Source organism: Populus nigra, chromosome 9, assembly GCF_951802175.1.
Source record: "Populus nigra chromosome 9, ddPopNigr1.1, whole genome shotgun sequence".
In the NCBI taxonomy this organism is placed as follows: Eukaryota; Viridiplantae; Streptophyta; class Magnoliopsida; order Malpighiales; family Salicaceae; genus Populus; species Populus nigra.
Genome location: NC_084860.1, coordinates 5,016,805 through 5,042,728, shown reverse-complemented (window position 1 = coordinate 5,042,728; position 25,924 = coordinate 5,016,805). Strand labels below are relative to the sequence as shown.

The 25,924-nt window shown below is 32.0% G+C and overlaps 4 protein-coding genes and 1 non-coding gene across 7 annotated transcripts; 1 reads left to right on the top strand and 4 right to left on the bottom strand.

Moving 5' to 3' along the window:
* The first annotated feature begins 604 nt into the window (after window positions 1–604).
* LOC133703968 (uncharacterized) lies at window positions 605–2,696 on the top strand. Its single transcript, XM_062128720.1, has 8 exons — window positions 605–830; window positions 896–987; window positions 1,077–1,143; window positions 1,222–1,252; window positions 1,445–1,585; window positions 2,019–2,044; window positions 2,132–2,190; window positions 2,287–2,696. Exons 1-8 carry the CDS (start codon window positions 678–680, stop codon window positions 2,321–2,323), a joined length of 606 nt encoding a protein of 201 aa, XP_061984704.1. The 5' UTR covers window positions 605–677; the 3' UTR covers window positions 2,324–2,696.
* A 269-nt stretch (window positions 2,697–2,965) lies between these two features.
* LOC133703966 (negative regulator of systemic acquired resistance SNI1) lies at window positions 2,966–7,530 on the bottom strand. Of its 3 annotated transcripts, none has more exons than XM_062128717.1 (15): window positions 7,264–7,530; window positions 7,127–7,187; window positions 6,934–7,027; window positions 6,726–6,794; window positions 6,528–6,617; window positions 6,253–6,324; window positions 5,994–6,138; window positions 5,872–5,921; window positions 5,445–5,657; window positions 5,292–5,362; window positions 5,148–5,217; window positions 4,640–4,705; window positions 4,349–4,504; window positions 3,479–3,612; window positions 2,966–3,388 (listed from the first exon to the last, which is right to left on the bottom strand). In XM_062128717.1, exons 1-15 carry the CDS (start codon window positions 7,349–7,351, stop codon window positions 3,337–3,339), a joined length of 1,431 nt encoding a protein of 476 aa, XP_061984701.1. In that variant the 5' UTR covers window positions 7,352–7,530; the 3' UTR covers window positions 2,966–3,336. The 3 variants fall into 3 exon arrangements, with proteins under 3 accessions (XP_061984701.1, XP_061984700.1, XP_061984702.1); XM_062128716.1 differs by having other exon boundaries at window positions 2,966–3,196; window positions 7,264–7,526; XM_062128718.1 differs by having other exon boundaries at window positions 2,966–3,196; window positions 5,994–6,075; window positions 7,264–7,524.
* A 4-nt stretch (window positions 7,531–7,534) lies between these two features.
* Window positions 7,535–7,607, bottom strand: TRNAE-CUC (transfer RNA glutamic acid (anticodon CUC)). The gene has a single exon. It is a non-coding gene; the product is annotated as a tRNA-Glu (tRNA).
* Window positions 7,608–12,928: 5,321 nt separating this feature from the next.
* LOC133703675 (GDSL esterase/lipase At5g45960-like) lies at window positions 12,929–15,738 on the bottom strand. The gene is made up of 4 exons (XM_062128283.1): window positions 15,730–15,738; window positions 14,766–14,999; window positions 13,212–13,482; window positions 12,929–13,122 (listed from the first exon to the last, which is right to left on the bottom strand). Exons 1-4 carry the CDS (start codon window positions 15,736–15,738, stop codon window positions 12,929–12,931), a joined length of 708 nt encoding a protein of 235 aa, XP_061984267.1.
* Window positions 15,739–17,372: 1,634 nt separating this feature from the next.
* On the bottom strand, window positions 17,373–20,886 carry LOC133703008 (GDSL esterase/lipase At5g45960-like). The gene is made up of 5 exons (XM_062127389.1): window positions 20,601–20,886; window positions 20,363–20,493; window positions 19,067–19,300; window positions 17,656–17,926; window positions 17,373–17,566 (listed from the first exon to the last, which is right to left on the bottom strand). The coding sequence occupies exons 1-5, from the start codon at window positions 20,884–20,886 to the stop codon at window positions 17,373–17,375; spliced, it is 1,116 nt and encodes a 371-aa protein (XP_061983373.1).
* Between the last annotated feature and the right edge of the window lie 5,038 nt (window positions 20,887–25,924).

The window sequence follows — 25,924 nt, the reverse complement described above, 5'->3', positions numbered from 1 at the left end:
AAATAGCAATGCGGGGTATAGGGGAAATAAATGTAAATAATAAAAATAATTCTCAAATTAAACCCCAAACTATGTTTATGTCTAGATTGAGTTCCTTAAATGTAATTCATAATTAGATTTCCAAAGCATTTTCGCTACTCCCCAAAACTACATCCATTGATGCATCTCACCATATAAACTGCATGTTTTATGCGATAAAAATTTTTGTGTGAACTTTGATTATTTTATTTTATTTTTGTTAAAATTCATGATGATTTAAGCATAGTTATAAATTTCTGAAACTTTTCCGGTTAAAGACTAAACTGATTTTTCTCAAAAATAAATAATCAAGATATTTTAGTATCATTATTATTATTATTTTAGTTTAACATGAATATCTGGGTCAGTTTTCACGCACCTCGATTAATTTCACGGGCCCTAAAGTTAATGACCAGTCTCTAGTAACCATCATATAAACAGTTACATAGCTCTCAAACCTGAGATTATAAAAAAATAAATTTTTTAATCCTAAATTCTTACTATTAACCAGTTTTATTATTATTATTATTATTATTATTATTATTTGAAGTTGTTTCTTTCAAAAGCCTGTGAAGTTGAAGTGGTCCAATGCTGCGAGACAAGTCGGTCGATGCCAAGTCTGGCCCATATTAGCTTCGACTTTGAGGAAGAAAAGAAAAATGCACTGCCTCCACCACTCGCTCTCTACTCTTCCATCCTTCGCCAAGTCCGCCGACAAAACTGCCAAGAAGTCCACCTTTGCCAGTTGCAAAACTCTCCAAATCAGAGCCATGAGAGCCGTAGTCCAGCGAGTCACCTCTGCCAGTGTGGAGGTCACTTTTCCACTCTCCCTCTCCTTCACATCTCTGCAGAATTTTAACAATTGTACTGATTACAGGTTGATGGCCACATGGTATCGGAGATTGGACCAGGCCTTCTTGTTCTTGTTGGGCTCCACGAGTCTGATACTGACTCCAATGCTGATTACATGTAATCTAAAACAAACCCTTTTGTTTTGTTGTGTGTTTAATCATGCTATTGATAACGGTGTGAGTGATTGAGTTTTAATTTCTGAGTAGATGCCGTAAGGTGTTGAACATGAGGTTGTTTACAAACGAGAGTACTGGCAGAGTATGGGACCAGAATGTAATTACTCACCTCTTTCTCTCTATGTTATGTAGACAATTGGTTTTTTTAATAAATGTGTTGTGTGCATATGTGCAGGTTATGCAGAGAAATTACGAAGTTCTGTTAGGTATTCGTTTCACACCACCATCTTGTTGAGCCAAGAGAGAAAAAACAAAAAAATATATAATAACAACTTGCTGTTTCGAATTAAAGGGATGAGTTTCTTAGTAATGTTGTAAAGCAATTGGGATTTTGTTTTGTTTTTGATTTTGTGTTCAAGTGCATATAGTTATAATGCCAGTTGCCTGTGTTTTGATAGTGAGCCAGTTTACATTGTATGGAGTGTTGAAGGGAAACAAGCCGGATTTTCATGTAGCAATGCCACCCCAGAAGGCAAAACCTTTCTATGGATCTTTGGTTGATAAATTTCGGAAGGCTTACAGACCGGATGCAATAAAAGGTACTCTTATTTGCTTGCTTCTGTTTGTTTTTGTTTTTGTTTTTGGTTGGTTATGGTATCATGTTATCATTTCATTCACACAGTTAGTAAGATTTGTCGTGTAAAGAAACGAAAAATGCTAACAAAGGTTTTTTTTTTTTTTTCAACCTGTTTTTTTTTTTAAAAAAACTTGTTCGATAACAGTTATTTTTTAAAATATATTTTTATTTAAAAATATATTAAAATAATATATTTTTATTTCTTGAATTAAACCGAAATGAGGTGCCAGATTATACTGAAATTTTTTTGATGTAAATGTACGGTATGAGTGAATTACTTAATTCTTTCTACATTCTTCATCCTATAATTGCTTCAGAAATGATCGTTTGATCTATTCCTTCCTGAATTTTCCAATTGCTTTTTGTTTTTTTTGTTTTTTGTTTTTTTGGTTTAGATGGTGTGTTCGGAGCAATGATGAAGGTACACTACCTTTGCCCTTTCTCTTCAGTGTCGCAATTTTTTCCTTGAGGTCAATTCCCTAACTTTGATGCTTTGGATGGTTTGAAGGTTAATTTAGTGAATGATGGACCGGTCACAATGCAACTGGACTCTTCACAATCATCCAAGTGAGTACCACCAGTTCGGTGAAAGTTGTTTATTGTCATGTTTAATGTCAACATTTAGGGCGAGTTCAATAACTAAAATCTGTGGAGCCATTTCAGGAGCACTAATGAGGAAACAGGAAAACCCTTTAATTGATCGGTTCATGTGGGGGATGGAGTTCTGTAGTTGATCTAATCTCTCCTTGTGAGACAGAAGTTAACAACATTTAGCGTCTACTAGTGGATGTAAAACAATTTATGATTAAGCAGGGGGTCTTTTTACCTGACAAGTTGGATGGTGATTGAGGCTTCCATGCCAGCTCTTCTGAGCTGCACAATTAGCCGACAGGCCTGCCCACGCTAAGCCCCTTTATCTGTCTCCACTGGTATATGCTTCCAGCTGAATAAGTGATCATGCAATTGGACAGGGTTACCCTTGTTAATCACATTATTCAACAGATGTTACTCAAAATTACTGTACTCGTATATTCTTGAAGAGAAATTGCATGTTATACGCCATTCTTTTCTAATTCTGTGAGCAGGTCTGATGTCCACTCTCATTATTCAGGTCTATAATTCTGTGCTAAAGTAGATCACTATCCTTCCTTGTAGGTATAATGAATCACTTAATAGATGATTACGATTTGTTTGGTGTTACTCCCGAATATTGTTGTGGCTGCAGCTACTGCGGCAACAGCACCCTCATTCTCGAAAACCTAATATTCATTGCTTTCTTTAGAAATGCTGTTGAATCTCATTCGCGTGTTAACCAAGGCAAAAGGTAGGGAGGAATTCAAGAGAGCCAGAAGAAACTAGTATGATATTTAAGTGAAATGATCAATTTAGCTACAAAAGATATGAATAGCTTACAGAGATATTCTTTACAAGCACTTCAGAGGAGCATGTCCACATGTAACAATATGTTCAGATTACCTGCATCCTTTATTATACATGAGCTCCTGTCTCTGTTGAGAGGATTGTTGCTGCAGTAAACAGCGCCTCCTTTCCAATTGGCAAAATCTCTATCTTCCTGTACCGTGATCAAATTTTGCCAAGATCTTGTTATTATGATGATGTACCTTCCATTGAATAAAAATGATGATGATGATGTAGGATAGTGATTTTGATTTCCATTCAGAATGATACCAAGGTTATCACTCTCTGTCACCTTCAGCGAAGCAGCATTGCAGCATGCCATCTCCGCCAACTAATTTGTGGGCAACTATTTGCACATAAAGCCTAATCTTATGCCTAGATTTTTATCATCATAAAACATAAATTGTGGCAATAAAAACTAAATATAGATTCTTACGCATCTGTTCTTCTCAAATTATTAAATGCAGAGATTATGTTCTCGCATATTTCCACTAGAGAGCTGCTCCTTCCTTCATCCTTCGAAGCAGAGATGCCATCAGCATCTTGTTGAGATGACGATGACAAATGTGCCTGAAAAGAGTCCAAAATTCGATCAAATCAAAACAAGAATCGTACTGGACAAACAGGGCCCAGATCTTTCACTTTTCATCACTAAACCTATTTACAGAAGAATATTGTCACTAAACCTTATAATTGAAAAAAAAAAAAAAAAAACCAATTTTTGACTAAGAAACAAATTTTGAATTTCTTAAATGACAGTACCCCTGCCATTGAGATTTAGGAATCGTCTCATCTACAACATGAACAATCACAGATGAACAAATCCCTGATAAATTTCCAACGATTTTTCTTTATCTTCTTCACATATTGATTTGAAAATTGACTAGAGTGGGGATATGTTAAATTGCCTGGAAAAATGGGCAGCCAAAACCCCATCGCATCTAAATTTCTAAAATCCATAATGAACGCCAACCACATCACGGATTCTTGGTAGGAAAGCCACTGTATGACGGTAGGAAATACCCCCAAATGGTGTTCAAAACTTTTAGCTATTTATTTCAGAATTTAAGAAACACAAACTCCCAACAACTATACATTGCAAATGAAATTGTGCTCATAGAAATAGCATGATGTATATAAGCAATCACCGAGGCCATAATATGAAATTTCAGGTCATGAAGGCAATGTGAAAGTAGTCTGTACATGCAATAGAACAAATTTGTAAGCAAAAGTACTAGCACCGCCCCAAATTTAGGTACTTGCATTGTTGAGTATTGTATAACTAGTTGAAAGCAAGAATAATCACCTGAAAAGCATGTGCTAAAAGCACCTGAACTACATCTGCTTTTATCTTTTTGGTAATGCTTCGTGTACTGGTGATATTGGAAAAGCAGTTTAAGACTCCACTGAATGTTGTTGCATCCTCAGTAGGACCATTTGATCTCCGAGTGCGAGTGGACACCTACAGAATAAAACATATCCCCGTAAACAAGTAATCAGAGTTATAGATGCTTTTAACCACCTACATGTTTACCAAAAAAGCTTTGGGGAAAATGCACATTATTTTAAATGACAACAATATTGACAGCTCACTTACTCTAGTGGTGTATTTTGAAAAATACTGCAAGATGATTTCGAGCTTCCACTTAGGCTCATTAAATACCTGCAAATCATTCTGATCATTAGAAGAAGAATATCTTCACTTGCTTGATTAAACAACTTCAACAGTTATATTAAACAACAGCATAAAAATTAGATAACAGGAATCTAAGTGGGAGACTGCTTACAATTCTAAATGCAACACCTGATCATGCAAAAAATAGCATGAAAATATCAGAAAAAAGAGCCCATGGTTTAGTACCTACAGACCATCTGAGAATGAAAGCTTGCTAAAACCAGCTAATAAAGAAAGCATAGAAGTAATGGAAAAAAGTGAAAGAATGATATTTTATTTTGAGGTTCTGGCCAAAAGTGATCTCTGATCCCAAAGCCAGGAAGCCAGAACTAGACTAGTATCCCCCCCACCTAAATCTTTCAGAGATTCTGCATCTTTATGAATGCATAGCATACACAGAAGGGAGTACTTGACAACTTAAAAAGGATACCTTAAGAAATGGAGAAAGCATATCTATGTCATAAGTTAGCTCATCCAAAATTATCTCCATTAGAGGGGTCCTGAATCAAATCATAGCAGCATGTTCACTTTACTCAATCAAAAATCACAGAGATAAATGAGTGCAAGTAAATACCTCACACCATCAGCTCTGGTTGTAGAACCTTGCATGTCTGCTTTCTTCCTAGACATGTCAAGGTCCATAATCTAGAAAAGTCGACAGCATCAGAGTTTATAGAAAAGATGATTTTAAATATTCTTAACTCAAGGAGTCTTTTTAGTGACTTGCCATTATCAGAAGTTTTTGCAAGGCAATACAAGCATTATTTCCTAATTCAAACAAAGCTAATGCTGAAGCTGTATTGCCATTATGAGATAGTTTTGAAGCAGCATTGTCAGGAGATTCTAGATCCTCGCTTATTCCAGCAGAAACGTCAAACAATCCACACATAATGGATAAGCAATCTTTCATCAAGCCTTTGTAGTTTATTCTTCTTGTACTCTGCAAAATAAATATGATACAAGATATTCACATCTTCAAACATTTAATAGCCACAGCCTCCAAGTAGGAAAAAATTATAAATTAAAATGGAAGAAATGGCAATTAAAAATTTTAGAGGGCTGAAGGTTATAAGACATCAATTAAGGATTACAGCATCACACTCAATGAGTAACAAGATACATTGAGATTTACAACTCAGAAGGTGAGGATATACCAAAAGCATGTTGAGCAAAGACTCCCTTAGGTGGGTCCAATTCATGGTTTCTGCAATACGATAATAAGCTGTTTATATCTCACAAGTACCAAAAAGCATACGAACAAGGCATGTAATAATACCTTCATACACCCTGTTACGTGGTAAAAAGTCTCCTTCAAGAGCATTGACAAGATATTGAAACAGCAACATGTTCCTCAGTGACTGAAAGAAAGGCATGTCGGAAGAATGCTCAGCAAGTGACTGAACTGGGAAGAGTATCCCAACCTTCATAAAATTTAAATTGAAAAACCTATGAACAAGTGTGCTATTAGGACCTAAAAGACACTGCACACCTTGTTTTATCTCTTATTTACTTGAAAAAAGAATAAATAAACTAACCTTTATTTCTAATGCTTGAAGGTTTCCCTCATTAGCCACTTCAGCAAGTTCTTGCATTAACTGAAGGAAACCCTGAGAATAACAGAGCCAACAAAATAGAATAAAAAAGCAGGATGCAGGTAACAAACATCAGCTTTCACTAACAAACAACTTCAAAGAAATTATTCAAAACAAGGAATACTATCCGGTGGTGCAATCTTTAAATCACAAGAACAAGCACCTCTTAATGAAAAAACACAATTCAACCACTGCAATTTCAATCACAACCAACTCACCAATGAGTCAAGTGGTCCGCTAATGCTTCTGCCACCAGCTCCCCTCTCTCTAGATGCATTTTCCAAATTAAAAAGAAATGGCGACCAGCCCTAATATCCAGCAACAAAAGAATGTAATATCTATCATCATCCTCATCAAAATACGGCAATTAGAAACATTGATCAAATACACACTTAGATAAAAGCAAAACTTAATACCTCCTCAACCACGACTAGGTGAGATGACTCTGATGCTTCTTTCTCTGACAAATACACGCGTGGAAAACGCTAAACGCAGGAAGAAAAAAACAAAAATAAATCTCCAAGTATCCCAAGTCCAAACTCAGATTAAGTTAAAGTATTAAAGAAAACAAGTCTAAATTAAGATTAAATTAACAGTAAGGTCCAAAGAGAAGCAATTAAGTACCTTATCCAACTCATTTAAAAGGCGAAAACTTTCCGTAATCAATTCCAATGATTTCCCAACCCTCAAAATTTGAAACACCGCCTCACGCATTTTGCTGCTTCATAGAACAGTTTCCAAAATATTAACCAAAAGGAAATTTACAAATATAATTTCTTTTTATGATTTGAAGAAAATTAAAAAGGAAATTAATCACCTTGTTGGAGGATTTTCATTAACAATGCAAGCGCTGCGAACTGCTTCCAGAAATGCAAGCCCTAGCGTTTCAATTTAAAACGCGATTAATTAAAAATTAATCAGCTTAGATGAAAAAGTGGTGTGGAAAAGGCTTACTGTCATCGTTGGCGTCTGGTGTGTGTTTAGAATCGGAGGCGGAGTCGAGGATCGCTAAGAGGTTCTCTTCGATGCCTGCTCTCTTCATTCTTCTCTCCACTAGAAACCCTAGGAGGAGGAATTGTTAATTTGGGCTTCAGTATGGCCGCCAAAAAAAGATTTCTATTATTTCCCGCCTAAAATCTTGTTTTCCCTTAAACTTCTCTTATAAGGAAATCGAAATAATAGATATTATAAGAAATAAAATTAGGAAACAAGAGGGGAGGAAAAGTTCCGTTGCCGGGACTTGAACCCGGGTCTCTCGGGTGAGAGCCGAGTATCCTAACCAACTAGACTACAACGGATTGTTGACAATTTTATAATATTTTATAATATAAATGATATAAAACAGTGAAAGTTGTCATTCTATCATAATTTTGGTGGTAATGTGCATACGGAAGCTAAAATGATACTGTCGTTGCCAAATATAGTTTGAAAACGGTAGCACTTCAACTCTTTTTGAGGAATTCATATCCAAGTGGTTGGTATTTTGATGAAGTTCACTTTAAGTTGGAGACCACGAAAATATGAATAGTCTCAACTCCTATCTACATCCAGTTGTGTTGTTTACCTGAATATGCAGGCTCACAATACATTCTACATCCACACACATATTATTATTATTATTATTATTATTATTATTATTATCTTCTATAATAAATTGACAAAGCGTATAAAAAATGTAAAATAAATGTCAAAAACAACAGAAATGGAGGAGAGAATAAGGAAAGTGGTGAGGAATTAATTGAAACGCAAGGAATCCAAGTTGTGGACTATAAGAATGAATTCCTGAGATTCCAAAGAGATAAACAACCTTAGCTGTAGCCCGGAGGTGGAGTTGAACTACTTGGCCAATAAATGTTGTAGTTGTTTAGGTAAAGGAAATCATCTTTAATAACATGGTTGGCAGTGGAGTAAATAGGTATGTTTGTGATGGATTAATGTATTTTATATACTTTTTTTTTATAAGTTTATAATAAAAAAAGATATAAAAAAAAACAAGTTAATAATTCAACATATCTAGATTTGGTAGAATGTTAAATCTAAAATGACATGGATCAAGCTTGCTTCCAAATCTAATATTATTGGGTTAAGCTAAATGCTGAGCCTATATACATATGAGTCAGCCTATATATATATATGAGTATGATGAATTGTTAGACCATTATCATTAGGTTCAGCTATGTGTTGAGCCCATGTACATATCAGTTTGATGAATTATCAGATCCAATATCCTTGGGTTGAACCCATGTATACATAACCCAAGTATATATGGGTCTGAAAGCTACTAGACTTATCACCCTTGAACATAGGATCATTCCAGGTTCAAATATGTAAGGAATTAATGATCATTATAGGCTCCAAGTTGGGTCATGAAGCTTTGTTTGTTTATTTTTATGGCTCTTAACATAAATGGTTAAAAGTCATCTCCTTACACCCCTAGGTATATAAAAGTCTTCTAATAACCAATCATATTTACATCAATATTAATATTATGTAAGTGATATCTATTCCTTATTAATATTTTGAAAAAGATATATGTCCCTCATTAATGCCGTGTAATGAATATTTATCTCTCATTAATGCTGTTAGAAGAAAAAGACATTTCGACCTCTCCATTCAAGCAATATAACAAGGTTTAGAGGCTATATATACCCCTAAACCACCTAGGTAAATGGTTCATATTTTTCTATCCTCTAAGTATTCATACTCTTTTTCTCAAAGCATTTGTCACACATAAGCAAGAACAAACATTCTTATTCTTAGAATTTAAATCACATTCTCTGATCCTCTTATAAAAATCATTAACTTTATCATCAGAGGGTCTCTAAACCTCACTAAAAAGGTTTATTTTATAGGTGTTATGTCTTCTACCATCAACTTCGTAAACTCTATAGAAGAGAATATTAACATCAGCGTGAAATTACCCACTATCTAAACACTCAAAAACCTTATTTTTGAGTATTCTGAATTTTGAAATATCATCAGTTTTTATGCTTACCATTTACCAATGGACCCCATCTAGGGTTGTTTTGATGAGAAAAGGGTAGTACAAACACTCAAATTAAATAAAATTTAAGCTATGATGATGAAACTTTTATTGACAAACATTCATTTTTAAAGTGAAATATTGACATGTTCAAGCATGTCAATTTGATTGAAAAATGTTTTTGGGAAGTTTCATTTGAAAAAGCAAAGCATCTCAACTGCATTATATATTATTGAAATTGAATAAACTTTTTAATAAAGTGCATACTTATAATGGGACAAACCACTAACATCCAACAAATTAAGAGTTTTATGTGCTTGAGAAGTAACACAAATAGTGGCAAAACTCATGTTGCACCCATTAGTTGACGTATACATATTCTTTATATTGATAACTATGATCATTTAAATTATAAAGCAGAAAAAAATGAAAAGAAAAAAAGAAATACTCCACTTTAAATCTCAACATTAAAACTCTAGAGTACCATAAAATTAAGGAATCTTATCTAACTATGTACGAGGAAGTTGTTATATACAATAATGATGTATAGTAATTTCAAACTAAGATGAAGTTTTGATATGATTTAGACTTGAATTTTTCATGTTGAACATTCAGTTATGTTTCTTAGCTTTGATGGGAGGTCATTCAGCCAACATTGTTTCTTGCCTTGGTTTTTAGTTTGGAATGCAATTAGTCATGAAAGATTTCTAGCTTGGAAACCATTCAACTATAAGAGGGTTTTAGCATAGAGTGAGTTCAATTAGCCTTAGGTTATGTATGATAAGGGGTTCGGTCCAAGGCCATTAATCTTGTATTCGACCAGATTTGAACAGCTCATGTATGAGTCTAATTTGGGCAACAGGCTTGTTAGAAGTTTGTATCAAGTCTAATTTGGGTCACGTTAATGTGTATGGATTTTGGTCACATGGAGTTCAAAGTTGGCTTGAATTAATTAGGATGTTAAGATCTTTTTTCTACAAGGATTTATCAAATATCATTGAAAATTAATAAAAAAAAAATGAACTCCATCAATATTATGATGATAAAAACATCATTTACAATATCATAAAAACTTATCATCAAAAGCTTTCAAGACGACGTTTTAACCCTCATGATGTCACCTACATTAATGGATGACACATATGGCTATAACATGTCAAGTTTTGCAGTGATTACCGTTTCTTTTTTTTCTTTCTTCTTTCTTCTTTTCTCCTCGATTCCAGAGCTAACCCCTACACATTTTCAAAACAACCTTTCAATTTATTATTCTATTAGATTTGGTCTATGTTCCTTTTATTTTAGATTATCCATAAAGTTGGAATTTTCTTTCAATTTAATTCTCTTTTGTTTTTTTCAGCTTTTAGATTTGGTCCTCATATTTTTAATTTTGATTTTTTTCAATTAAATTATCTTTTTAATTGCATCAATCAATATTTTATATCATTCTCTTACTTGGATAATTTCTTCAATTGCATCTCTCAATATTTTATACCATTCTCTTAATTGAATTTTTTAAAAATTACATCCCTTAATATATTAGTTTATTTTATTTTATGTCATATTTGATCCTTAATCTCTTGATTTCTATTTTTTTTTTGTTTTTAATAATGTTTTTGTTGGAACTTTTTTTTCAATTTCATTTTTCAACATTTCATTGGAATCAGGACAAAAAAGAGAAGCTTTAGCTGTATAGATTATAACCAAAGCCAAAGAACATGAAAAATAAAGAAAAAGCACGATTCTACTGCTAGAACATCAACAACAAAAGCCATTTAGAATCAATCCATTACAGTCTAGGACGAGATGCATTTATGGATTCTATATAGGTTATCACCTGTATACCAAGATAAAGCATTCAAATTTTTTATCTAACCCGCAGCAAAATAGAACAGATGCCACAGGACATCCTTCCAAATAGGCTGTTTTTCCTCCAACACCAATTTGTTCCTAGTATTTCAAAGAGCCCAAACAATGTTGAACATAAAACCACACCAAACAGATCTTTCAAACTTATAGTGATTATCTTGCAAAAAGTTGGTGTTCATGTTGGTGATTTCTGATGTGAATTCATCAGGTCGTCCCCCCTTCCTACGAGTTTCTTGCCATTGACGTTGAAGATCATCTAGGTCGTAAGGCATTACCTAGTTCAAGCCTCTCCAAGCTACAATTTTATTCCAAAGTTTCTAACTCGTGGGGCAATGGATGAGAACGTGGGAAACAATTTTATAATGTTGATCACAAAAAAAAGGTAACAATCATCTTATGAACTCAAAATATGTCTCATGACGAGGAAAGCTCTAGTATAGAATCCTTCATTTAGAGCCAACCATAATGGCATATGGTTTGGTTGCAGTAAACCTACTCTTGTCAAGGGCAAACATACAGGAGTTCACAATATACTCTCCATCCTTTCCCGATTCCCAAACCAACTTATCTTTATTCTTTCAATGGATTCTTGCTAGGTTTAGATCAAACATTAGCCCATGAAGCATCAGACTCTCTCTAGCTCTAAGGGGTCTTATCCAATTTAGATGCCATTGTCACATATCTTCTAACCAATTTCCTATCTGACAAACAACTTTCAAGGAAAATAGCTGAAATAAAGCAGGATAAGAGTTAGCTAAACAGAAACTAGTGGGCCAAGTATCTTTCTAAATGTTTACCTGGTTATCCTTTTCCATTTGAAGTTTGCAACTATTTCTCATCAGGGTGCTATTCTGGTCATTGCTAGTAATAGACTCACCGAGAGTCTTTTACTAAATTGAGGCAGCCCATTGCTGAAACTTGGTTTATATTTTTTTCGTAATCAAATCAGCGCTAGCCTTGTCATCGCAACCAAGTTTCCAAATCCACTTAAAAAAAAAGAGCTTTATTTTTTTGTCAAGACAGACCCATTACCAAGCCCTCTCCTATCTTTTTCTTTGACCACAGTTTTCCAAGCCAATTTATGGATCTCTCTCTTGTCAGTGCCTCCACCCCAAAGGAATCGAGACTGCATTACTGTAATTTGATGAGCTACTGCCTTTAGGATACATATGGACATGTAGTAAAGTGGGATAGCAGCTAGCACACTTTTAATTAAGCAAGCTCTTCCAGTAAGAGATAACAACCTTCCCTTCTAAGAGCTTAGTCTCCCATGAAGTTTAGAGAGCACAGTTTCCATGTGGAAATCCTATTAGGATTGTAGCCAAGAGGAAGGCCTAGCTAGGTAATTAATTGGTAGTGTGTCGCATTTACATCTGAGAACACCCGAGATCCCTACTATGAAGATCTCATCCACATTTACACCCATCAGGCCACTCTTATGGAAATTAATACAAATACCCGAACATAGATTGAACCACCATAGCATTCGATCTCTTGACATTAATATGAAATCTTCTCTCTAGAAGCATGACATTACAAGATTCTAGCAACCCTTGCAACCGAGGAAAGTAAAATTTACGTATGTTCTTGGAGATTTGAATAATTTGTATTTATTTTATTGATAGACGGATATCACATGCACGTTTATTTCACTATTAAATATTATCGGTCATACAGGATGACTTCCGAGTGTACAATTTCCAGAAAGGAGACGGAAAAAATAGGAAATTGCCCACCATAACATTCTCTGGGGTGGAAAATAAGTGAGTTTTAGCCCTTGATGATAGCATCAATTATAGGACGATTGGACTTAAAAACATTGCTGTATACCTGCTCAGTTGGATGTATTGAATCCCAAAATACGTACTTTGATGCATCAGGACACAAAAATGATTTTGGGTTGCACAAGAGAGATGCTTCCAAGTAACCGGTTCCACAACAGCCACGGCTTACTTCATCAAATGCTTGAAAGGGAGGGGGGAAAATAAATAAATAACATGATCAGAATAGATATATTTCTCAGTTTACTTTTAGAGATTTTACATAGACTCACCAGACCTTCCTTGCCCTTGAATCATGTCAGTCACAGCACTGTACGTATCAGTTAAATAGATCCTCACACCATGATTTGCTAATCGAATTTGCATGAGATTTAACTCATTTTGGAGCAACTGATTGAACTGTCGTCCGACGGAGGAAAAATAATCAAGACAACCACGTTCTGAGATGGCATGGTTCGAGAAAAGGGTGATAACGACCGGCAGGCAACCCATTGGAGGTAGTGCACTAAATAAGATTCTTCTTGCTCCTTGCTCAAACAAGTCCTAAAATCGTCGCATAATGTAGTATCGGTTATATTTTTCATGGCTTAATATTTTTATAATCTAAAATATTATAGCATACGTCCAAGCACAATAATTTCAAAACTTGAAATTTGGGTAATTAATGATCTGGGATAAATGCCCCATATTTATGCCAATTTAAAGCTGACAGATGATAGCTTGGCGAAGGGGCTAGGCAGATAGCGTAATGAATTGATTAATTAATGTTGTGGTTCTTGTGGACCTCCTCGTCTCATCTTTGGAACACACTCTTGCATGTGTTACAACCTTAATTTATACTTTGGTTTCCTTTTCAACTTGAATAATCTTAATTGTTAAAACCTGTTTAACATGACTTCTAATGTATATAGTATTTAATTTTAAATTATATTTCAAAAGTTATTTTTCATAAATAATTTATAAAAGAAGTTAAAATAATTTTAAGTTAGGAGTATATTTAATAAGAATTGTTCAAATCAATTTTTAAACAATAAATATAATACAAATTAGAATTCAGAAGTTTTTTTAAAAAAAACACTAGCTTAATTTTGATTAAATCAAAATAAAAAATTTGACTCAATTATATTATAAATGTAAAATTTTTATCTCAATACAATATATGATTTATATTATTCTCTTACACCTCTCAAGTGAAAGCCCTTTTGGCTTGATGAAACTTACACAAACTCATGCTATTTTATGCTTAACTTTTATTAAATAAATAGATATAGTGAGATTTGAACTCGTGACCGCTTAATTATCAAAGGTTTGATATTATGTTAAAAAACCATCTTAAAATATGATTTATATCATTCTTTAACATATTTTATATTATTTTTTAACAATATTATTTATAGTTTTTTTACAATTTAGAAAGCTAAACATTGACTTGAATAAATTTGAAAACCCATATTAAACAAAACGTTATTAAGATGAACCAGCTCTTATATTTCCCTAACGCAAGCTTTTGTACCACAAGAGGAAACATGTGCAGGTCACGGCCAGCACGGTGTTTAATGACAATAAATACAAACAATTGTTGCTTTTGGATCATAATAAAGATGCTGCTCAAAATTTGTGGAAGGCTTTCCTGAATAACAATTAACTAGCTAATTATATCTATACGTCAATATCAATTAATAGCTAATTATATCTGTACGTCAATATCATGTACCGGATAAGACTGTCAATGGGCTAGTAGAGCATTAATAATAATAATAAGTGAACAAATAAATAAACTAAAATATCAGAAATAACAATAAGTTGAACTATGAATGGAGCCAAACCTGAAGGAATTGTGTGGCTGTTTGCAGGATGAATTGCTGGTAACCTGAGACGGAGTAGGTTTTTCGTCGGATTGGCAGAGTAAAATAATTGATAACGAAGTCATTCGTGCCAGCACTGACGATAAACAATGCCTTGTTGATATGATTTTCGGTCTCTTTCGTCCCAATTGCGGACTCCAGTCTTTTCTTATACTCTTTAAAGTACTCCAGTTGCTTTGGTATGCCGATCACATTCTGTGGTAAAACATAAGAAAATAAACTTAATTTAGCTCCCAAATATAGACAACATGATCTACCTATATCACGGCAGATGCTTCATTTAATTTCTCACCTACCAATACTTCTTTTTATTAATCAATTATCAATGTCTCTCTCTCTTTCACACGTTTTTTTTTTTTCAAGTTCTTTACTTTTATGTTGGCCCACTAGTTCGTTATAATGATGTGTTATCATTGATAAAAAATAATATAAATTATATTTTAAAATTATATTTAATAATTTAAGTTATTAGGTTGAAATAAGTTTTAGACATAATATCAAAACTTTAATGACAAAATAGTCATGAATTTAAATCTTACTAGTACTTATCATCCTCATTTATTTAATGAAAATTAAGTATAAGATAGTATGAGCTAGCTTGTGCAAGTTTTAAGTCGATATGACTTTCATTTGAGAGGATATGTTAAAAAATAATATAAATTATATCTTGAAATTCAGCTAATATTTTAAGTTATTAGGTTAAGATAATTCTTTAATATACATATGAAATTATAAGAATCAAACCCAAATCATGCATCTAAGACACACGAAGATTGAATCTGATCCTACCTCATTTCCATGCTTTGTAAGGGATCAAGGTAATGCCTATTGGTTGCTTAATTCTTCTGATGTTTCTACAAGTATATTTGCACTCTTTAATGATGCTTAATTATAGGAGCCCTAGTGAACATTCATATTTTGAGACCTGATACATCTCCCTGGCCAGAAAGAAACATACCAGTTGAATTTGCTGACAGAAACGTCCTTGTTTTTTTCTAAGTGATTTCTTTTTGGTAACGAGATTCAAACCATGCTTCATAGAAGTTTAAATTTATTTTTGTTTTAATATATTTGAATTGTTTTGATGTGATGATGCATGTTAAAAATAATTTTTTAAAAATAATAATAAAATATTTTTTTGATACATTTTGAAACAAAAAACATTTAAAAAAAAAATCACTATCACACTCTCAACCACCTCTAAATCACATGTCCATTAACTAGTCGGTTCTATAATTGCATTGTTTTGAAAATAAAAATTACATGATTTTATGATGACATGGGATAACATTTAATAAAATGAATTTAAATTATAGTGTCTCTATTGAATTTTTTTTAACACAATAAAATAAATGTGCAAGTATGTTAACGCATTTTATTTATATATAATAAAATAAATTAAGAATTATATATTTTAATAAATGTCAAAAAGATACTACCAAAAAAATTTCAAATTCAAACGAAAGTATTTATAGAATAAAACCAGTCGATAAATAACAATTACTTCCGATGAAATATTTACTCGCTATTTCTCTCGGTATTAACCAACAAAAAATTTATGGCGGTGTACATTGCGGAAATTATAGTTGGAAGTGAAGCAATGAAAAAATAAAAATAAAAATAACATGTCATTATTATAGATGAAATTACTTTGATAATATTTATGACGTTAATGCTCGTCAGTGAATCTGTCAATAATATTTAAGTTATGATATGACAGACACCCCCTCCCCAATTTCTTTTTCTTCGTCTTTCTTCTTATTCTGCAGAAAACAACACATAACACTCCAATATTTTGTTACAAATTAAGTTGTCATCATCACAAATCCGGCCACTCTAACACTCAATCTGTCAACATCCCTATTTTGCTTTAATTTTTTTTTAAGATTCACCACATCAAGTAAGCAAAATTACCTATTTTTATTGTAACTCATTTTTTAAATGTTAAAGTTTTTGGCATTTTGATGTAGTATATGTAGTTTGTTTGTGAGTTTATTTGCATTATAGTTTTTTTTTCCATAGAAATTTGTTATGAATGTATGATTTGTACATGTTAGAGTTTATTTGAGATTTTAAAAATTTGTTTTTGTTTTTTATTTGATGAAATTAAGTTGATTTTGTAACTTAAGTGTTTTATAATGAAATAAATTGAACCACCATAGCATTTACATCTGAGAACACCCGAGATCCCTACTATGAAGATCTCATCCACATTTACACCCATCAGGCCACTCTTATGGAAATTAATACAAATACCCGAACATAGATTGAACCACCATAGCATTCGATCTCTTGACATTAATATGAAATCTTCTCTCTAGAAGCATGACATTACAAGATTCTAGCAACCCTTGCAACCGAGGAAAGTAAAATTTACGTATGTTCTTGGAGATTTGAATAATTTGTATTTATTTTATTGATAGACGGATATCACATGCACGTTTATTTCACTATTAAATATTATCGGTCATACAGGATGACTTCCGAGTGTACAATTTCCAGAAAGGAGACGGAAAAAATAGGAAATTGCCGACCATAACATTCTCTGGGGTGGAAAATAAGTGAATTTTAGCCCCTGATGATAGCATCAATTATAGGACGATTGGACTTAAAAACATTGCTGTATACCTGCTCAGTTGGATGTATTGAATCCCAAAATACGTACTTTGATGCATCAGGACACAAAAATGATTTTGGGTTGCACAAGAGAGATGCTTCCAAGTAACCGGTTCCACAACAGCCACGGCTTACTTCATCAAATGCTTGAAAGGGAGGGGGGAAAATAAATAAATAACATGATCAGAATAGATATATTTCTCAGTTTACTTTTAGAGATTTTACATAGACTCACCAGACCTTCCTTGCCCTTGAATCATGTCAGTCACAGCACTGTACGTATCAGTTAAATAGATCCTCACACCATGATTTGCTAATCGAATTTGCATGAGATTTAACTCATTTTGGAGCAACTGATTGAACTGTCGTCCGACGGAGGAAAAATAATCAAGACAACCACGTTCTGAGATGGCATGGTTCGAGAAAAGGGTGATAACGACCGGCAGGCAACCCATTGGAGGTAGTGCACTAAATAAGATTCTTCTTGCTCCTTGCTCAAACAAGTCCTAAAATCGTCGCATAATGTAGTATCGGTTATATTTTTCATGGCTTAATATTTTTATAATCTAAAATATTATAGCATACGTCCAAGCACAATAATTTCAAAACTTGAAATTTGGGTAATTAATGATCTGGGATAAATGCCCCATATTTATGCCAATTTAAAGCTGACAGATGATAGCTTGGCGAAGGGGCTAGGCAGATAGCGTAATGAATTGATTAATTAATGTTGTGGTTCTTGTGGACCTCCTCGTCTCATCTTTGGAACACACTCTTGCATGTGTTACAACCTTAATTTATACTTTGGTTTCCTTTTCAACTTGAATAATCTTAATTGTTAAAACCTGTTTAACATGACTTCTAATGTATATAGTATTTAATTTTAAATTATATTTCAAAAGTTATTTTTCATAAATAATTTATAAAAGAAGTTAAAATAATTTTAAGTTAGGAGTATATTTAATAAGAATTGTTCAAATCAATTTTTAAACAATAAATATAATACAAATTAGAATTCAGAAGTTTTTTTAAAAAAAACACTAGCTTAATTTTGATTAAATCAAAATAAAAAATTTGACTCAATTATATTATAAATGTAAAATTTTTATCTCAATACAATATATGATTTATATTATTTTCTTACACCCCTCGAGTGAAAGCTCTTTTGGCTTGATGAAACTTGCACAAACTCATGCTATCTTATGCTTAACTTTTATTAAATAAATAGAAATGGTGAGATTTGAACTCGTGACCACTTGATTATCAAGGGTTTGATATTATGTTAAAAAACCATCTTAAAATATGATTTATATCATTCTTTAACATATTTTATATCATTCTTTAACAATAAACTTTAAACTTAAGTAAAGAATTATTTCTAATCAAGTGTATTAATTTATAGTTTTTTTACAATTTAGAAAGCTAAACATTGACTTGAATAAATTTGAAAACCCATATTAAACAAAACGTTAATTATATCTATACGTCAATATCAATTAATAGCTAATTATATCTGTACGTCAATATCATGTACCGGATAAGACTGTCAATGGGCTAGTAGAGCATTAATAATAATAATAAGTGAACAAATAAATAAACTAAAATATCAGAAATAACAATAAGTTGAACTATGAATGGAGCCAAACCTGAAGGAATTGTGTGGCTGTTTGCAGGATGAATTGCTGGTAACCTGAGACGGAGTAGGTTTTTCGTCGGATTGGCAGAGTAAAATAATTGATAACGAAGTCATTCGTGCCAGCACTGACGATAAACAATGCCTTGTTGATATGATTTTCGGTCTCTTTCGTCCCAATTGCGGACTCCAGTCTTTTCTTATACTCTTTAAAGTACTCCAGTTGCTTTGGTATGCCGATCACATTCTGTGGTAAAACATAAGAAAATAAACTTAATTTAGCTCCCAAATATAGACAACATGATCTACCTATATCACGGCAGATGCTTCATTTAATTTCTCACCTACCAATACTTCTTTTTATTAATCAATTATCAATGTCTCTCTCTCTTTCACACGTTTTTTTTTTTTCAAGTTCTTTACTTTTATGTTGGCCCACTAGTTCGTTATAATGATGTGTTATCATTGATAAAAAATAATATAAATTATATTTTAAAATTATATTTAATAATTTAAGTTATTAGGTTGAAATAATTTTTAGACATAATATCAAAACTTTAATGACAAAATAGTCATGAATTTAAATCTTACTAGTACTTATCATCCTCATTTATTTAATGAAAATTAAGTATAAGATAGTATGAGCTAGCTTGTGCAAGTTTTAAGTCGATATGACTTTCATTTGAGAGGATATGTTAAAAAATAATATAAATTATATCTTGAAATTCAGCTAATATTTTAAGTTATTAGGTTAAGATAATTCTTTAATATACATATGAAATTATAAGAATCAAACCCAAATCATGCATCTAAGACACACGAAGATTGAATCTGATCCTACCTCATTTCCATGCTTTGTAAGGGATCAAGGTAATGCCTATTGGTTGCTTAATTCTTCTGATGTTTCTACAAGTATATTTGCACTCTTTAATGATGCTTAATTATAGGAGCCCTAGTGAACATTCATATTTTGAGACCTGATACATCTCCCTGGCCAGAAAGAAACATACCAGCAACGTCAAAATTCAAAATCATTCCAAATTCAGAAGTGTTTTCGTAAGCTAAGAAAAAAAAATTCATCCACACAAAGATGGTATCTATAGCTACCTAACAATGATCCATCTATCAAATGAAAACCAGAATATTTATGCGTTAGCCATTAAAGATTTTAAATATCCTAATTATCAATATGTGTATCTCCTAGTCTGATACCATTAAAATTCTTACGAGACATTAAGTAAATAGCAACGATAATATGCTGAGTGTTTGTGTGTGTGTGTGTGTGAGAGAGAGAGAGAGAGAGACGTACGGACACTTTTGGTGTAAGAGGATCAAATCCGGAGCCAGCCGAGGCAAAACTAACTCCAGTCATAAGCTCCTTGATGCTAAGAGTAGGGTCTAAATACGGAGGTATGTACTCTTTGATACCGATATATGAAGCTGATTATACAAACTTAAATAATTAATTATATATTCTGTTCCTATATATATATATATTAGCAACATATTCACACTCTCACCATCAAAATGAATACTTGATAACATACCGATAAAATCAGGGGTTAGCCGCCCATTACTGAACCTTCCTGTTGGGACGTGGTTTGCAAAATCCTTTCCATAGGGTGCAAAATTAGCCTTAAAAACTGTTTTCACGTAGTTGTTATTTCCAGGATCGACAGTCGAGTCTCCAAACACTATGACAGCAGGAGCTGAATTATTGGAAGCTCTTGGATTTGCAAGGGCCTTGGAAGTATTAGGAATGAAGATTAACAGATAGAAAAGGAGACGAAGAAGATGTTGAAGGAGATACTGTTTAGAACAAGCCTTCTCCATAAATGTTAATTAGCTGTAGATTTTATTAAAGGACTGGTGAGCTTAGTGGCTTGCTATTGATCAGTCTCGAATGGATAGGTAAGAAGAAGACCATTTTCCTCTCCTTTTATAGGCCTCCCATAAATTTGGGTTCCAGTGGTGGGTCACGTACCAGTTGAATTTGCTGACAGAAACGTCCTTGTTTTTTTCTAAGTGATTTCTTTTTGGTAACGAGATTCAAACCATGCTTCATAGAAGTTTAAATTTATTTTTGTTTTAATATATTTGAATTGTTTTGATGTGATGATGCATGTTAAAAATAATTTTTTAAAAATAATAATAAAATATTTTTTTGATACATTTTGAAACAAAAAACATTTAAAAAAAAAATCACTATCACACTCTCAACCACCTCTAAATCACATGTCCATTAACTAGTCGGTTCTATAATTGCATTGTTTTGAAAATAAAAATTACATGATTTTATGATGACATGGGATAACATTTAATAAAATGAATTTAAATTATAGTATCTCTATTGAATTTTTTTTAACACAATAAAATAAATGTGCAAGTATGTTAATGCATTTTATTTATATATAATAAAATAAATTGAGAATTATATATTTTAATAAATGTCAAAAAGATACTACCAAAAAAATTTCAAATTCAAACGGAAGTATTTATAGAATAAAACCAGTCGGTATATAACAATTACTTCCGATGAAATATTTACTCGCTATTTCTCTCGGTATTAACCAACAAAAAATTTATGGCGGTGTACATTGTGGAAATTATAGTTGGAAGTGAAGGAATGAAAAAAGAAAAAGAAAAATAACATGTCATTATTATAGATGAAATTACTTTGATAATATTTATAACGTTAATGCTCGTCAGTGAATCTGTCAATAATATTTATGACGTTAGTGCTTGTCAGTGAATCTGTCAATAATATTTAAGTTATGATATGACAGACACCCCCCTCCCCAATTTCTTTTTCTTCTTCTTTCTTCTTATTCTGCAGAAAACAACACATAACACTCCAATATTTTGTTACAAATTAAGCTGTCGTCATCACAAATCCGGCCACTCTAACACTCAGTCTGTCAACATCCTTGTTTTGCTTTAATTTTTTTTTTAAGATTCACCACATCAAGTAAGCAAAATTACCTATTTTTATTGTAACTCATTTTTTAAATGTTAAAGTTTTTTGGCATTTTGATGTAGTATATGTAGTTTGTTTGTGTGTTTATTTGCATTATAGTTTTTTTTCCATAGAAATTTGTTGTATGAATATATGATTTGTATATGTTAGAGTTTGTTTGAAATTTTGAAATTTTGTTTTTTTTTTATTTGATGAAATTGAGTTTGATTTTGTAACTTAAGTGTTTTATAATGAAATAAATAATGACTTATTTAATAGATACGTTTCACATTTTGTCAATTTTATTGTTAAGTTGAAAATTTTGATAAATTTAGAGGAATATGATTTTTTTTTGTAGAAAACTAATAATGATTTAAGGGTAGTATTAAAATAGATTGAATAAGTTTGAGTTAAATCAATGATAGCTAATTAGTTGGGTACCGATAAATTATTTAGTTTACATTATTAATTAATACATGTTGTCATTAATATTCTATATAAGTTTTATATAAGTAATGAATGATCTTTCTTGGATGTATCGAGTTTCACCTGAAGGGTTGTGCATGATGGATTATTGTAATGGGGTTGAGGGTTTTATTAATTACGCAGTATCTAACCCGAAAAATATTAGTGGAAGCGATATTAGATGTCCATGTAAAATGTGTAAAAATAAAATTTTTTTTTATCTAGTTATTGTTATGATGCATCTTCTAAACAAGAGTTCAAAGAGAAATACTTGTGTTAGTTTGCACACACAGAACCATATGTTCCTTACGAGACCTTAGTAGAAAGGATTGTTAGGTGAACTTCGAATTCTAGCAACATGCATAGAGTTGTAGATAATAATAGTAATTGTTATAGGAGTATGATTATAGATGTAATGAGAACAAATCAAAGTGATGCAAGTGAATGTTCAATTATAGATGAAAAACCAAATGCAAACATAACCATTTTTTTTTAATCTTTTGAAAGCTTTCAACAAACCATTATAGGATGGGGGCACAAATCATATTAATTATCAGTCATTGCACAAGTGTTCACTATCAAGTCAAATCATGGGCTGAGTGAGGCCGATTATAATAAAATCATCAAATGAGCGAGAAGGATATTACTTGAAAGGATTTAACTGGAAGAGAAATTTTATATTGCTAAAACCATGATGAAACCCTTGGCCTAGGATACTAAAAAATTATCATGTGTTCAAATTTTTGCATGTTGTACTACCTATAAAATACAAATTTGACCCAGTGTAGAACCTGTAGGCATGCTCGGTATAAGCCCATAACTAGCAAGCAAAGGACTCTTGTCAAACATAAAAAATGAGATACTTCCTTATAACTTCTAGACTTCAAATGTTATTCATGTTTCCTAAGATTATTGAGCACATGACATGACAACATTCACATGATGCAGTGGATAAAGGTATTGTGCACCCTTTCGATGGTTAAACCTAGAAATAGTTTAATAAGATGCATCCTTAGTTTTTAATGAGACCATAGACACATATATGTTATGTATAGATGAATTCAATCAATTAGGGTCATTTGCAATACCATATTCTTATTAGCCGATTATACTCACGGTTTACAACTTGTCATTGGGATTGTGTATAAGGTTGGAGTTCATGTTTTTATCTATCATCAAACCTGATCCTAATAGTCCAGGTAAAAATATAAATGTTTGTCTTTGAATGTTTACTGATAAGTTGAAGCAGTTGTGGTCATCCAGGACTTTGATGTATGATGCTCGAGGAAACAAAATTTTCATATGAATGCAACTTTGATGTAGACTATTAATGATTTTCCTACATATGAAATGGTTTTTGGTTTGAGCATACATGCAAAATTAACATGTTAATACTATATAGAAAATAACAAGACCTTCACTTTAACAAATGGTAGTAAAATATTTTTTTAATTTTCATAAAAGGTTCTTACCAACCGATCACAAGTATAAAAAGAACACAAAAAGACTTCTTTGTAGGTATAGTTAAAAGAGATGTTGCACCATCGATACAGTTGGGTGAAGAATTATATGATATGGTCTTGCAGTACAAGAGCATTGTATTTGGTTTTCAATCTAAAAGCAAAAGTTTTCTAGTTTTGGTATGACCTGCAATTGGGTTAAGTGAAGTATTTGTTAAGAGCTTCCTTATTGGAAGACTAATTTTCTCTGCTATAATCTAGATGTCATGCATATAAAAAATAATGTGTTTGAAAATATTTTTAACACAGTGATGGACATGAAATGAAAGACAAAGGACAACATAAAGGCTATAATGGATATACTTTTGTTTTATTACTATAAAAATATAGAATTGGTTTATCATGAGTCAAAAGTTACAAAGTCCAAAGCCAATTTCACCTTGGATAAGAATGCATAGTTACTTGTCTACCAATGACTTAAGAGTTTGTGTTTTCCTAATAGATATTCTTTAAACATATCTAGATTAATGAATTTAAAGAATGATAGATTATATGGAATAAAGATTTATAAATGTCATATGTTTATGCAAACACTAATTCCAATAGCTTACCGTGATTTAATGCTAAAAAAGATATAAGATGCATTCACGAAAATCAGTCATTTTAGACAAGCTTGAAATGAATATCTTATAGATAATCTGCAAAATTGAGATGATATTCCCTCCATCTTTCATTGATTCAATGAAGCATCTACCCCATACATTTACCGTTTGAGGCAAAAGTTGGAGACTATGTCCAATATAGATGAATGTATCCATTCAAGAGGTTATGGATTGCACATTCATTCTAATTATATTTTTATTGTCTTTCTTTAGTTTAAAACATTTATTTAATTCATGTAGATACTTGTTCAACCTAAAAAAAGTTAAAAATAAGACATATGTTGAGGCTTTGATATGCAAGACTTATATTGTTGAAGAGATCTCAATATTTATCTCATACTATTTTGAGCCTTACTTGAGAAGAAGAATCAACCGCGTTCGAAGACACGATGATGGTTGGGAATTGCCTTAAAGTGAGAATTTGCCAATATTTTCCCATCTTGGATGACCTTTATAAAAAAATACAGTGATGGAAAGATATTTAACATAAATTGAATTCAGACATGCATATAATTATATGCTATTTAATTGCGATGAATTGAGATATTTTTTTCCAGTAAATACAATATTAATATGTTATTTTTAAATAATTTTTCTCTTATATTCTCATAAACTAATAGATTGAAAAATTCATCGTAGATAACATCATCGATGTTTACTAACTCAAAAATTCACATATGATTGAATATCAAACTTTTCAATTACATGATGAATAATTTTTCACGTGATTTAAAATACATGTAATCATTACTTAATAATTCTTATCTCTCGTAATAGTTAATTTTATTAAACCTTTCTCTTTAACTGTTAATATTTGTTATCAGGTACCAGATTTATCAATTGGGAGGGGATGCTAGTGGTAGTTTGAATTTACTATGTTTAGGTCCAGAAAGAAAGGTTAAGTGCTATAATAGGTATTTCATGAATAGATATGTCTTTCATACTAAAGAGTATGATCATGGTAAAAAAACCTATAATAGTGGAGTTTGTGTTAAGGAATTAACTTCTAATGAGTTTAAAGTTAATTATTATGGAAAGTTATAAAAGGTAGTTGAATTGCAATATCATACAATCCTTTGTTTAGAAAATATTGTTCTAGGGTTGATTGATTATCCATTGTGAAAACCAAACCTAAAGATCGTGTCCAAGTTGTTTAGGAAGGTAACAATAAAGTAATTGTAGGAGATTATGTCTTTCAAATTGATAAGCTTGTTTATGCATATCGAGTTGCTCCATCTATCGACTTTGTAGAAAATTCAAATTTTCATGTTGCTAAGAATGTTTTTGTTGATATTGACGTTGAGGAGTTAAATGATGTATTGAGAACT

Bases quoted from the DNA above. Each gene is read 5' to 3' on its own strand.
- LOC133703675 (XM_062128283.1), bottom strand. The intron at 13,483-14,765 runs GTTTGGCTCCAT...CGACGATTTTAG, and splicing joins CAGCCACACAATTCCTTCAG to GACTTGTTTGAGCAAGGAGC. The intron at 13,123-13,211 runs GTGAGTCTATGT...CTCCCTTTCAAG, and splicing joins TCAAGGGCAAGGAAGGTCTG to CATTTGATGAAGTAAGCCGT.
- LOC133703968 (XM_062128720.1), top strand. From the start codon at position 678: ATGCACTGCCTCCACCACTCGCTCTCTACTCTTCCATCCTTCGCCAAG. The intron at 831-895 runs GTCACTTTTCCA...TACTGATTACAG, and splicing joins TCACCTCTGCCAGTGTGGAG to GTTGATGGCCACATGGTATC. The intron at 2,045-2,131 runs GTACACTACCTT...GATGGTTTGAAG, and splicing joins TGTTCGGAGCAATGATGAAG to GTTAATTTAGTGAATGATGG.
- LOC133703008 (XM_062127389.1), bottom strand. From the start codon at position 20,886: ATGGAGAAGGCTTGTTCTAAACAGTATCTCCTTCAACATCTTCTTCGT. The intron at 19,301-20,362 runs GTACGTCTCTCT...GTTTTACCACAG, and splicing joins CTCTTACACCAAAAGTGTCC to AATGTGATCGGCATACCAAA. The intron at 17,927-19,066 runs GTTTGGCTCCAT...CGACGATTTTAG, and splicing joins CAGCCACACAATTCCTTCAG to GACTTGTTTGAGCAAGGAGC.
- LOC133703966 (XM_062128716.1), bottom strand. From the start codon at position 7,351: ATGAAGAGAGCAGGCATCGAAGAGAACCTCTTAGCGATCCTCGACTCC. The intron at 6,325-6,527 runs GTGAGTTGGTTG...TGTTATTCTCAG, and splicing joins GCGGACCACTTGACTCATTG to GGTTTCCTTCAGTTAATGCA. The intron at 4,505-4,639 runs GTAAGTGAGCTG...TTTATTCTGTAG, and splicing joins TTTCAAAATACACCACTAGA to GTGTCCACTCGCACTCGGAG.